Here is a 14,301-nt window from a genome sequence, read left to right on the forward strand (position 1 = left end):
CCTCAAAAATTAAGCGTGCTTTTGTCCCCTTTTTCTGGCAATGTATCCAATTGTAGTAACAATTCACAGAGGAGTACAATTTAAAACTCTTCCATTGAGTGGAAAAAAAATGAAGGCTTACATTTGACTAGAGTGGATTATCAAGGGTAGCCAGCTGAAAAAAATATTTAGGGACTGAGGGGCAGCACATGTCTTGATACAAGACAAGAGAGAAATCACTGCCCAAACATGAGAGATTATTGTTACTTTTTTTATCTTCACAGTACTGGTGGCTAAATCACAAGACTCCTATCATTTGTTCAGACTCTTATCTGAGTACGTTACCTACGTGTTCAGAGAGCCTAACACGATGACCTGATTAGGGCAGAGTAAAGGGATCACATGATCTATTCAACCAAAGATGGGACTTCATTTCAGTTTGACCTTGCAGTACCTCTCCCTGGGCAACTTGACAAGATATGAATTAAAGCACTGCACAACATACTTTCTCTTCAAAATTTTACTACAAAGATGAATTACACAACGAGAAGTCTGGAAATCAACTCCTAAACAAGATGTAAATGTTCACAATTTACATTTGTTTAAATGGCAAGTATACAGGTGACTATCTTTTTATAGTCTAATTTCCATTTCATTTGAGTCAAAAATACTTGTTAATATCTAATTCAGGAGTTGATTTCGGAATTTCCTGTCTCGTGAAAAGTTTCCTGCATGAGATTTTGAAGAGAAAATGTGCGATTCTCTTGCTAGTTAGGAATTTGTCTGGTGGACCATTGAGATAAAGTTAATCAGCCTGTGGGTACCGATACCAAAAAGAAATAAATGCGAAAATATGAAATTAAACTTAAAGAAAATAGTAGATTTTGTCAAATATCTTAAAAACTCCTTGACTATCACTCTGAATAGAATGAACATCCAATAATGAAATGGTGGAACTTCTCAAAAAATTTTTATTTCAGTGACAAAAACAAAAAAGATGTTTGCGTACCTGTAAGTATATAAAAATTTGAGGTCAAAATAAGTATGCGGCTAGGATTATCAAAGAAATAAAAGGATTGATCAGGGGCATTACAGCATTCATATGGAAACACATTTAAACTCTTAAATTTAATAAATTAAAATTTCCAAGATTTTTTGATGGACAAGCTTTTTGAACCTTTTAGTTTGTAATGAGAGAATGCGATGTAGTACAATATATTTGAGATTGTTGCATTTCATGTATGAAGCAACTTTGATGAATTGACTTTAGTCAACTGTATAATGAGTCATCACTATTTTTTTTAAATTGCAAGTGTTATAGGCTTGTTCTATGGCGACCAATAAAAAATTGAGAATTCTAAAAAACTCTTGAGTATTTTTACAATGCTTCACTGTCTGCATCCTAAAATTTTGTGGGTTTTCCATCCTGTACATGTTGGGTGAGGACTGATTTGTTACAATGGACTACCATACAAGGTACAAATTACAGCATTCTGGTACATGATCCTTGATCAAAATTTCACACAGAATTTTATTCGGGTAAAGTAAATTGCTTACATTTACTTCCAATCAAGATAATAACGTTTTCAGTTAGCATTACTAGCAGGAAATTTGAATTGCCAATGAAATTGCGCAATACAACGGTGTCGCAGGCTCCTTAATCAAGTAGTGTTCTTCAAAGTGTGAATGATGTGAAACAGCTGAGCCGAACCGCCAAGGTTGTCATGTTATGGTGCCGCAGAGACTGTTGCGGGAACATTTAATGCACGATTTGACTAGTTTTGAATTATGTTTTTTCATAAGAAGGGAGTTTGAATTTATGCATACAGAATCATTAGATGTCTTGAATAGGAATCCATTTTAGCAATTGCTTTCAACTGATTCGTGTTCTACATGAAATTTTGTTTAGCTAACAAGTATCAGAATGCCTTGATATGTAAGTGGTTTTCTAGTGGTCCATTGCACGAATGACCATAGGTATATCAACTTGCAGTAATAAAAAAAGTAGCAAAATATTTTTTCTTTCTATAGTAGGTAGTTGGATCAAAAACATGGAGCTACCTCCAGTCTTAATTGAGTAGCCTACAGCTGGAATGAGGTCTCCATAAAAGAGAACATTTGTAGTTCCTGAGCACCATCTCTATAAACTCTGTTGGCACCAAAATAGAGCTTACATTTCTAGGCAGAAGCTATCAGTATAACAGCATACAAATGAAGACAGAAGAATTCATTATTGCTTGACAATCTCATGGATAAAGAAGGCGTGGCTCATATAAGTCAGTCCAATTCAATTTGATCAAGGGATTTGGGGTTTTATGCTCTTCCATGAGGGATCCATCTGTAGTGAAATCTAGTTCTTCTTCACCCCCTGAAAGAGAAGCAAAAAAAAACTCATTAAAACCAATGAAGAAAACACTCTCCATCTAGAGATACTATAACTAGAATGGGCCACTCAACATGGTAGAAATTAAACTTCCATAAATATAGAGATCTCTTTACTGGGTAAAATCAGCATTTATTGACCAAATGATGTAAAAATATTGCAAGTCGATTATAAAAGAATTTTGTAGCCCGCTTTATTAAAAAAATTTGTACCATTGTGCTTCTTGGGCCGCTCGCAAAGAAAAACTAGAATCAACATTGGCCAAAATTGTCCTTAGAATCGATTTCATCTGTTCAGCGAACAATCAGCGTTTACTTTGACAAAATTTTCCTTTTCCTCCAATTTAAGAGACTTGTGAACTTATCAAGAAAAATGTTACACGCGGAGGAAATTCTTTTATTGTAAAATAAAGATACTGACATCACTTCAGTGATCGAATTGATCAGAGTAGATCTTAGTTGTTTTAGTGAGAGAGAGCTTTCAATTACCATATAAAAAAACACTTCATTTTTTTCTACAAATGAGTCCAATTTTAAGTGGCGAATTTTTTTTTTAAACCCAATCAATAAACCAAATGCAATGGTGTATTCTAAAAAAAAAAAAGAAGAAGAAAAAAAAATTTTCAAAGGGGGAGAGAGGAAATGTAGATCTTCCATGCTCATCCGCTAATTTAAACACGGTAAGAAGTTAAGGAGCTACGCAATGTAAACTTGATATATGTAGAGTATGTAGGACCAATAGGAAAATTTTGTAAAAATTATCGAATGAATCTTAAAAGCTCTCATAATTAACTACTGTCTACACTGCTAAAGTACCTATGAGTCACCACCAATGCCCTCATTGCTTATAATATGGTGCTCCTTTAGAGCAAATAAAATAGCTTTACTACATTCAGTAAATAACTTACCTAAGATTTCAAATAAGATTAAAGTTCCTGGATAAGTATCCAAAACACGGGCAAGGATTAAATTAGACAGTGTAGGAGAGAGACTGGCACTTAACTTCAGAGTCTGAAAAAAAGAGAATATGTCATGAAAGTATTTGTGTAAAATGAGGTTTAATGCATGGAAATCATATCATTTGAATGCATTTGAGACTTTTTTACTGTGCGTAAAATTAATTCTAGAAATATCTGTGTACCTACACTGGGAAATCTGGCTAATTTTCATGAGCAGATTTGCCTACTTTGGCCCCTTTTCATTAGGGCCATTTTAGATTCATCATTAGCCGCAAAATTTACAATTTTGTGACCAGTCAATAAAATCTACCACCCTCTTTCCATAGGTAGTGATGATCTCTTCATTTTTACTTCTTCACGATATTTTCCTTATTAGTATAAAAAACAAGATTTAAAAGAAAAAAAACCTTCTTTTTCGAAACTTGCTCCCTTGCCTTCAAATTTTTCTGCCACGAATCATAGCTAAATCCATCCCTGATAATCTCCGTAATAAATCTGTGGGTTAACCGCTATATATTCGAACAGAGCCTTACAAGAAAGAAGCTCAAAAAAAGGACTTGCAGGAAAAAAACGATAAATCATTATAGAGCAGGAGCAATTAGGGCTTCATTTGTATGCGTTAGCTCTTCAGTACATCTTTTGTTTCCTGACCACAGACATTCACACTTCTGAAATTAAAGTGAGAATAGATAAAAGTTAGTAAAGTAAGAGCAAATGGATGTGAAGCTTGGACTCTACAAGGGAAAGACCAAAACATGCTACAGGTATTCAGATAAATAATCGTTCGAAGGATCTATAACGCAGTACTTAATGATGGATAATAAAGAATGGAGAACTCGAAACAAAATGGAGATTGACCAAATCCTGGAATTAACCAGATGTTGTTAGATTCATCAAGGCCCATAGAATCCAATGGGTTGATCTTGTCAGAAGAATGGAGGATAACAGAATGCCAAAAAGATGAGAAGAGGAGAACGGTGAGTGTATGAAGATGAAAGATGATTATAGATAGGAAGGCATGGCGAAAATTGTTTTAGAGGCCGCAACCGACCAGGGGGTGTAGTCATTTAAAAAAAAAAAGAGATAAAAGTTGGGTTACACTTGAAGTATCAAAGAATGAAGACTCACCTTGAATACTAAAATGTCATTTTTCCGAGTACTTTCAATGATAGGATAGTTGCTGATATCAATTTTTTCTAAGTTATTATCACAAATAGTCTTCTTAATATGTACAGGGCAGGGCTCTTTTTTGGAACTATCAATTTCACTCCTTTGATTTTCAGTACCAATAAAAGTTTCAGCTTCATCGTTGCTACTTGAGTTCGATACAACTTTTAATGGCAATACTGCTTCATTGGTATCTTGATAAATTATTTCCATTTGATCTTCATTGGCGTTCTTTTCACTATTTGAAGGAACAGCATCAACTTTTTCAGATGTGAGCAAAGGTTTTTCTTCATCTTGAATGTTGCGCACATCGCCTTTCAGGACTCGTTCAAACACTACTGGTTTATTCATTTTTTTCAAGTTAAGTAACTTCTTGTAAACATCATCTTCAGAATTGTGCTCAGACGGTGGGGTTAGAGGTGAAATTTGACTGCATAATTTTGAGTGTGAATTAATTTCGTGCGCGGCTAGAAAAACATTTTATAAATTAAATCAAGTTAACAGCTCCTCAAAGAGAAGTAGTTTAAACATAAAATGTACCACAAATTGAATTAATATTTTCAGAGCTCATCTGACACAAAGTTTTAAGATTTAGTTAATTTTAGTAGCGCAAAAATTAAACTTAGTCAAAGTTATGCAAAAATATCATCTTCTTTTCTAAAGAAGATTTTTGAAAAGAAAGTTAAAATGATTGAAGAAGCAACACATCAAAGAGAGTTTCCTTTGGACAATACGGACGAAAATTCCTTTAGAAAACCACAGCATATTTTATTGGAATTGTAATTTAAGCCTCGGGTAATGGCCTCATAATTGTTCACTTAATGAGCAAGTGTACAGAGGGCAAGAATAATTGCTGTGCTGAGTAGCCCAATATTTGAAAATTCCAAGTCCCAAAAAAATCTTTCTGCAGTACAGCAGCACTGCTTCTTCTGCCACCTTAAAAATTTCATATTTTTTGAGCCAAGAAAGTTATCAACCAACAGGTTGGAATAAAATTATTATAAAATGGTCGATTTTCACTTAAAGTTAGATCTTTAGACCAGACGTTCTGTTGAATTAAAGATTCTCCAATCGTTTTTGACTTGCAAGTAGTCAAATTCTAAATTTTTGTTAATGCCCAAAAAATCCCTTTTTTATTTTAAAAAATGTCTAATGAATTACTGATTAGACTCTATAGGTATTTATCGACTTGAACAAAAGGTTTACAAGTTAATACCATCAACCTATGACTACTTAGAGAGAGAAAAAAAATAATAGATCAAATAAATAATCATTTAAAGTTATTCAGATAATAATACGTATTTAGACCCAAATAATTTGAAATACTACAAGATAATTGGAGGAAATAAAATTTTCAGAATTGGGGCTCTTCAAAATAGCTGAGTATTATACTAAAAATTGAATGGGATCTGTGTCTCAGGGACTTCAGCCATATTTTTTTATGAAGAACTCCTAAAGCATAGAATTCTCTGTGAAATAATCTTATAATCTAATAAGAGGCTGTAATGCTAATATTATGAATAAAATTATGTGATTTGAATGAAATCTTTACCTGCAGTAGTTGCAATAGCATTTTGATGCGTATCGAAGTTCAAGCTGACATCTTCATGACTGTCAAACCTCTTGTGGAGACGAGGTTTGCTTTGCAACTCTTCAAAATCTTCAGTGGAGCCATTTTCTGTGGAAATTGGAGCCATATTGCTGGTATTGAAGGAGTTATCGTTTGATTTCGTTTTCCTTTTTCTATGACGGCGAGTTCTTTTCCTCTTTGCTTTGGGGCTTGAATCATCGATTGCGGTATCAATGGTAGGTTCTTCAGTTTCTACTTTTGAACTAGTGCTAGTCTGAATTTGTTTTATAAGTTCTGCTACACCCGAATATCTCAGTCTATTACTTTCATTTTTCCACTTTCTTTTATTACTCCTATTAGAATCTACATTATTCAAAGAATTTGAATGAGGATTGGCACTTTCCAAAGCAAGATTTTGTACTTCACTTTCATCATCGAATACATGTTTACTCTCACTTAGAATAGGAGTTTTCACTGAGTCTTTGATAAAATTGGAGGAAGAACTAGGAGATTCAGCCTTTTCGATTTGGTAATACTTGTTGCTAGCTTGAACAAAGTTAAGAGGTGTTGAGTGGTAGTCCATTCCACTTGCATCATCGACAGAGTTTTCTAAAACATGAAGATTTTCAGGACTTCGGTTTCGTTTTTTCTTTTTCTTCTTTTTAACTTTCTCTCCACTTGAACTTTCATCAGAATTTGTCTGGAGGGAGTGTGGTTCCGTGATTTTGTCTTTTGAGCTTGGAATTTTTTCATTTGTGCTTTTTACCTGGGCTCGACTACAATGTGGTTCTCGTTTTGATGGCGAGGAGGAATCTTCAGTTCTTTCTTTCAAGAAACTTTTCTCCTGCAGCGGAGAGCAAGGAACAACTCTAAAATGAAATTTAAGAATTTGTATTAGACAAAACAGTAATATATCTAAATAAAAAATTAGGGGAAGATAATGGTATTGTTCTGTTGGAGATGAGATGGAGACGCATTCACTGAGTTCAGAACTGCAACAAATCCTTAGTAGGCTGTAATGTTTTCTTCGTTTTTCATCGCTGGGCAAAAGGAAGAAAATTAAGTAAGTAATTTTTTTAAGTTATTCCAAGAAGTGTTGATTCACGAAAGTTTCTAACCGAATTAAGTTTATGCCATTGCAGTACTTAAGTAGAGCACATTTCAGATAATTACTCGCTCCTTCATTTATGTTTCATTCAGTTCAATGGTGACATGAAGCATTTTAACAGTAAAACTCCCTGACTCGGACTCTCGTTCGCAGTATTTGAAAATCTCTGTTGATCTGTTCCCATTTCATTTCATTAGAGGAGGACAAATCAACATCATTCCTTGAAGTTTTCACAGAATATTCTCAACACGGTGAAGAAAAATCATGGAAGTTTTGAAGAAGTGACATTGGGTAGTTTTTCATTTGAAAAATTGATTGTGGGGTGTCTGCAACATCTAAGGCTGAGATACAAGGTGTGTGAGTTTCACCGTTGATTTACTTCAGGGCGCTTTTGAACATTTCTGTGCCTCAAAGAACCTTAGATGTTAAGTATCATGAAGTTTGACATTGCTTGAAAATGTCTGCAGTTGAACTGAGACCATAAAGATCATTGAATCATATGTGAGGGGCAGAAAAAATGGCTGCATTTAAGTATGAAGAATGCTACCCATGTTTGCTCCATCATTTTGGTTCTTCAAAATTTTTTAAGTCAGTTCTCTACCTATTGACCCTTTCCTCCTTCGATAGGTCATTTTTTCCCCCTCCCTCATTTCAGAATTCAGTGTGGCAGCTTCTACAGCATTGTAGTAAGTTACTTACGTCACAACTCTAATTGACTGATTAAGCGGCTACATTATTCGATATAATATCAAACGTTGGTTCAAATATAAACAAACGTAGAACCTTGTTTCTGATTAATGCCTTTTGCGCAAAGGGTGGTAAAAGGTGTCCAGGTGTTTCTTGCAATTTGAATTCTTTGCGTTTAGTGAGGCTAACCAGTCTATGACTAAATTTTAATAAATTAATTAACTAAAGGGCTTTTTTTTTATGCGGATCACAGTGGATCGCGAGGAACATCGGTATTTTTTTATTCCGTTCCTCGGCGTGATCCAAGCGTTCCAGGTGGATCAGAGTGGAACGCTGGATCGCTCTTCCGAGGTGGGGCGAGCTCGCGATCCACTGTGATCCTAACCTAATGAGAGGAAGTTGCCGTCCCCAAAAAATCAAAACAATAACAAATCGAACCAGATTCCAAGTTTGGATTTTTATATCACTTGGAACACTTGGATCAGTCCGGATCGCTCAGGATTCCGATCCAGCGCGTTCCACTGCGATCCACCCTGATCCGCGATAAAAAAAAAGCCCTTATAGAAGAATTCGTACGTAAGATTACTTTAGTTTGTTTTGGTTTGAAACAAGAGTTCAATGTTATATCGAATGACGCAGTCACTGAATCAGTCTATTAAATAAATTTTTGGTAGGGACTAAGGGTTTAGTTTAGAGGATATCAATAAACCACATGATCACACTGAGCAACATGGCTCAATGCTTCAGTTGGTCTAATAAAACAAAGACATGCGTGCAATACTTTGTTTGTAAGTTGACGTTTTAATTAATATTTCCTGAGGAAATAGCTATGTACTTTCCAAAATTCATCCTGTGCTCATCATGTCATCTTTTTTCCAGGATAGACCAAAGACATTGATTCACATAAACCATGCATCCTGTGTTACGGAAAGCGAGATAACTTTTAAAAATTCGCATGGCGCAACGGACCTAGCATAGATGAGTTTGTGTGTCCCAAATCCGCACATCTGCACATGTGCAGTAGCGGCTCCAGTGAATTATTCTTGGATTGAGAGGCTTTTTTTCTCGGTTAATAATTAGTTCAGAAAAATGAAACATACCTAACCATTCGGTTGTAAAATTATATGTTCTATAAAACTTTTCTTCTTGGGAATTTTATCTGAAATGGACTCTAAAGGAGATATTTGTGAAAAACCAAGCGCGCCAATGAATTCTCCATTGCTTCCCTACAGTCTCCTAGAGCACTTGGGACACACGCTCTCTCCCCCTCCCTGCCCGCCCGGCATGGAGTTCCGAGAAACTTGCCTCGCTTCGCCCATACTCAACTAAGCCAGACGCATGGTCTACATGATTCAATGTCTTTGGGATAGACGTTTGGTTAAGAAACTATAAATTCAAAACCTAAAAAATGAGAAGATACAGTAAGTAGGCTTACTCGATGGTTTCGTCTTGGCGAATAACGAACACTGTGTCTTCATCCAGCAGTAGGAATCCATTGTGCATCAACTGGACGTCCGAGGGTAAATCAAATTTGAACGTCAGAGTTTCTTTTAGCTCCGAAATGGTATTGACTTTATCAGTGTTTATGAAATAATAGCACTTCTTTCGACGATCTGAGAAAAACTGATCCAGGAGGAGTCCAATTCGGAAACCTAAATTACAGGCCATGTTAAGCTACAGGGTTACCAAAGATGTGTGAATTTAATAGATTCCGTCAAAGTAAAAGATAAAAAATCCATTCTACAATTTTATTTCACTATGATCCGGAGGAAACTTTTTGTTTTTAGCGAGTACTGTGAAAACACTAGAGGCGAGGCGAGGAAAACAAATTGAAAACAAAACACATAACCTGCAAACTTTTCTTGCCCTGAACCATGGAGTAAAATATAGTCGCTGCACCAGGGTAGGGTGAGGTGATGTCATTTTTTAAAGCTGTTTTGTCCCAGTGCTCCTGTGACCAGTGTGCGGCGACGGGCGCGGGCGATGCAAAACGCAACACTAAGGGCGTTTCATTTAAAAAAAATTTGAAATGTTTTGCTGTTATCCCCCCACCCCCCTTCCTAGTTTGTAATTTGTGAAATAATCATACAAGTCAAAAAAACTTTGATTATTGTTGTTGATGCAAGTCCAACGCTTCGTTTAATTTGGGTACTTTAAAACAGCGTTTTTCCTGAGAGTTCACTAATTACTTCACACGACCAGTGTGTAATTGTAAAATTCGAAAATTAAAAAAAAAATAAATTATACGATATACGAGTTTCTCCGCCAGGGCCAAGGAGCTCTCCCCGCTAGAAATCATTCACCACCCATCCGCCGCGGTCGGGAGCGCCGCAGCGTGTTGCCAGCTAGCACGAAGCGCGCACTGACGCCTACAAACCTAAAGGGCTACTTCACGCATTGCTTGAAGTATCCATTTAGGTTTGTAGGCGCCAATGTACGTTTCGAGCTGGCAGCATGCTGCGCCGCAGCGCCCCAAAAACTTGCCACAATTAATAGTGAAGGGTGTTAATATCTTGGCAATTTGACATCAAATTCGAAATTAGCGACTGAAGAAACGTCAGCAACGAGTCTTTTGTGATCTTTCCGTCATTATCCGACTTATTTCTCCTTATTCTTGAGTTTTTGACCATCGCGGCTCATGAAATTCTCCCCTGAGCTCAATCGAGTCTCGGCCGGAAACAAATATAACCATCTGCTGTTGATGAAAACTATCTAATTCAATGCAAGCGAATTTCTTAGAAATACAAATTAATTTGCTTTTAGTATTGTGGCTGTTTTTTTTTTCATTTTTACCAACAACAGACGGTCATATTCGTTTTCGGCCGAGACTGCAAAATTGTTGAATGAAAATTAATGCAGAATTTTTCCGCACATTTTGTATACCTCTATTGTATACAAGTTGTGGCACTTCTGATATGAATTGCTCATAGTATAAACGCAGTTTTCATTCATTTGAGTCTCGAGAAAAGTCGCGAAATATTTCATAAAATCTCAATTTTTTCTACCCTCTGGTCAGGTCAACGAGAGCTCCACCAATCGCGCACCAACCGCGCTCAACGCTGATTGGCCTTTGTACTTAACGAGCAGCGCGTGGCGGGAAATTTACGCGGGCAATGAAATTTAATACAGCATTTTCCGTACTTTGGGATTGGGATGCGAGCTGTGCGACCTCTCCTAAAAATGAATTGTTCGTAGATTGCATGAACTCACTTTCGTGTCTCGTAAACCTCGTGAAGTCGGGAAGTATTTTGTACAATCTGAATTTTTTCTGCCTTCCGGTCGATGAGCGTTGAAGAAGGGTGGAAGGTGGAAACCAGGTGGAAGGTTGGGAATCTCCAACAAAAATTCTGTAGAGAGCTCTCATAGGTCCCCACGAGCGCTTAACTGACAATTTGTTTTTTTTCTTTTCCATAGAATGAGGTATTGTGCGAACGAACCTTATCAAACACTGGCTCGAAAATATACATTCACCGCGCACAATAGACCTCTGACTTTTATGACACAACGACAACTCATCTTTATTCTTCATCCCGTGATCTCCCCTTAAATTCATCTCTGACGTCGCACAATTTTTTACTAAAACTGCAAACTTTGGCGTTTATTCCGCCACATTTTAAATTTCAAGGGGTGCACTACGGAGAAAATTTTACGAGAAAACCGATGGAACCACTTTTAGAGCCCCAAAATGTTGTATAAACGAAGCTATACGCCTTTAAAGTTTCCAAATTTTGTCCGACCTCTCCTATTGACTCGATCCACTATGCGTCGTTGACTCATTTGCTGATGTTAACCAGGAAATGTCCCACACTGTCACTTTGGATTGGCCTTGCTACTTACGTACTATATAGGGTGTTCCTGCGAAACAATCTCACTGGCATTTAGATTATTATCAGCTCACTTTTGCGTTTTTGCGCCTGTGTCGTAAAGATCATGAACGTTGATTTTAATTTTCCGAGGGATCAGATGAGTAAATAAAAAAAGATAGGAATGAAAAATAAATACATAAATAAATAAACAGTTCCAATACAGAAAACTTGAGGAGCGCGCAGATATAGGTATTAAAGGTCTAAAATAGCTGAGAGGACATCGATTATGACACTTCACTAATAAGGAATAGACATACCTCGAATGAAAAATTTGATCATTCCGAAGGCGCTAATGTAGAATTTTAGGCCACTCCCGTCATATTGGGTTTTTGAATTTTGAAATTCTTAGAGATAGGAATACATGTATACCTATTAAATGCACCAGAGATCTAAAGCAGGCTGCAGGAGGTCCCATTGAACATTCATTTTGTTGGCAATGACAATATTTTGGGACGTCACCGAACATTTACAGCCTAATTTTGCAAGATTAAACATCACTAAATTTTATTAAAATTCACTGGTTGATCGTGAATGGCTTCTTTTGGCTCCCCTCTTGAATCCAGAGTTTCTTTGCGAGCAAGGTGCAGTGATATTTTAATGATATTTTCATTAACCCTTACATGCTGAGGCCCGGTCAAATTGACAGGGGACTTGTTTCAAAAACTAGCCACGCGAGTTGTGAGGGACCGTGGTACATACGAGCCGTAGATGTAGGTCTGTAAGTATTTGTGTAATAAAAACAGAATCAAACCTCAAATTGAAAAACGAAGAGAAAATTGAGGAACAACAGATTCGAGACGTAATCGGGCCTAGTTTTTTAATTTTTTCTCTCAAATCTGAGCGACACCTCACTGGCAGCATAGAAAGGAGCATTGCGAGTTCACGCACAGCGTCATCGCGCCTTCAATTTTGAAGCTGCAACACAGACATCCATCAAGCACGAATAGTTATATCTCTGCGCCGTCTTTCCATTTGCTCTATTTCCATATTGTGTCAGTTTAATTTGTCTCATTTGTAGTGGTGCTTCAAGGGCTACGTGAGCAACACAGCCGAAAATAGGATGTGCCCTAATCAGGCCCGCCACATCCCATCTCGGGCCCTGTACCAGTTTTAAGGTCCGGGCCCCAAGCAAGGAGGGGGGGGGTCCGAGGGGCATCCCCTCGGACCCCCTAAAAATATCCCTTTGTACTGAAAATCTTGAAAATAGATAGAAATTTTCCGGGAAGTATACTTCTTTGAAAATTTAAGAAGAATTCTACAGTGCCCCAACGTGTTTCTGAAAATCTATTCACCTTTTGCGAAATTTTTAGGGGTAATTTTTCACTTTTTCTTACGAAACAAGGGTTGCATGTGAATTCGTAGTGGTTTTTCACGGGTAACACGAGCCCCCTCCGGTGCCCGGGCCCCGGTGCCAGGGACCCAGTTACCCCCCCTTGTGGCGGGCCTGCCTTCATGCACGCTGGGCTTGTCGATTTCCTCTGAAATTTTTGCAGTGGTGAATGCATAGCTGAAGTGCGCTCCAGCTAGAATTGTATTTAGCAAATGGGTGGTTTTCCTACGAGGATTAAAAATAAACGAGTGGTACGGAATATAACAAAAGAATATGAACTATGCAAAACGATGATTTGGGTATCGGAACATAGCTGTTTTGAAAACGCCTTCAAATGCGGCATGATACCTCACGCATTCCGGAGAGTTTAAATAGTTGTATCATTGCGCCTTAGAAATGCGACGGAAGATTGCAATTGAAATAGCCTTCATAGACGCTGGCCTTTTCGATTTCTGTTAACATTTTTGCAGTCATCAATGCGCTTAAGTGCGCTTCAGCTAGAATTGTATTTGGGAAGTGGGTAATTTTTATAGGAGGATTATAAATAAACAAGTGGTTAGAAATGGTAACAAAATAATATGAACTATGCAAAACGATTATTCCGATAACGGAACTTGGCTGTTTTGAAAACGCCTTCAAATGCGGCGTGATACATCACGCATTCCGGAGAGTTCAAATAGTTGTATCATTGGCCCGTATGAATGTGACGGAAGATTTAAATGGAAATAGCTTTCATGCAGGCTCGCCACATCCTATCTCAAGCCCTAGTACCAGTTTTAAGGTCTAGGCCCCAAGCACGGAGAGGGGGGTCCGAGGGGCATCCCCCGAGAAATTTTAGAATTTATGCGACTAATCGGACGCATTTTGAAGCTTCCATAAAGAATTTTTCCATCAATTTCTGCGGAATAATTATTTTTTTTCTCCTACTTTCAGCACAAAATACTTGCGAATTGTTGCATTCAAAACATCTGGAAAATTTTTATTTTTTTTTGGGGGGGGGGGCATATGATACTATTTTCAGTTCTAAGATGGCTAGGCCCCCTTCGTTTGTCTATGGCAAGAGAGTTGAGCCATGAGCCATTGAAGTGAGGATGCCCAGACTGGAGACTCTTAGCATCTGACGACGGAAGAAAATGAAACGCAGTTACTAAAAATATCCCTCTGTACTGAAAATCTTGAAAATAGATAGAAATTTTCCGGGAAGTATACTTCTTTGAAAATTTAAGAAGAATTCTACAGTGCCCCAGCGTGTT

General features: G+C 37.3%; 1 protein-coding gene across 1 annotated transcript; it reads right to left on the reverse strand.

The window, feature by feature from the left end:
• Positions 1-933: 933 nt before the first annotated feature.
• Positions 934-9,727, reverse strand: LOC109034572 (uncharacterized). The gene is made up of 5 exons (XM_019047800.2): positions 9,288-9,727; positions 6,040-6,926; positions 4,449-4,954; positions 3,270-3,372; positions 934-2,347 (listed from the first exon to the last, which is right to left on the reverse strand). The coding sequence occupies exons 1-5, from the start codon at positions 9,518-9,520 to the stop codon at positions 2,226-2,228; spliced, it is 1,851 nt and encodes a 616-aa protein (XP_018903345.2). The 5' UTR covers positions 9,521-9,727; the 3' UTR covers positions 934-2,225.
• Positions 9,728-14,301: the final 4,574 nt, after the last annotated feature.

This window comes from Bemisia tabaci, chromosome 1 (genome assembly GCF_918797505.1).
Source record: "Bemisia tabaci chromosome 1, PGI_BMITA_v3".
In the NCBI taxonomy this organism is placed as follows: Eukaryota; Metazoa; Arthropoda; class Insecta; order Hemiptera; family Aleyrodidae; genus Bemisia; species Bemisia tabaci.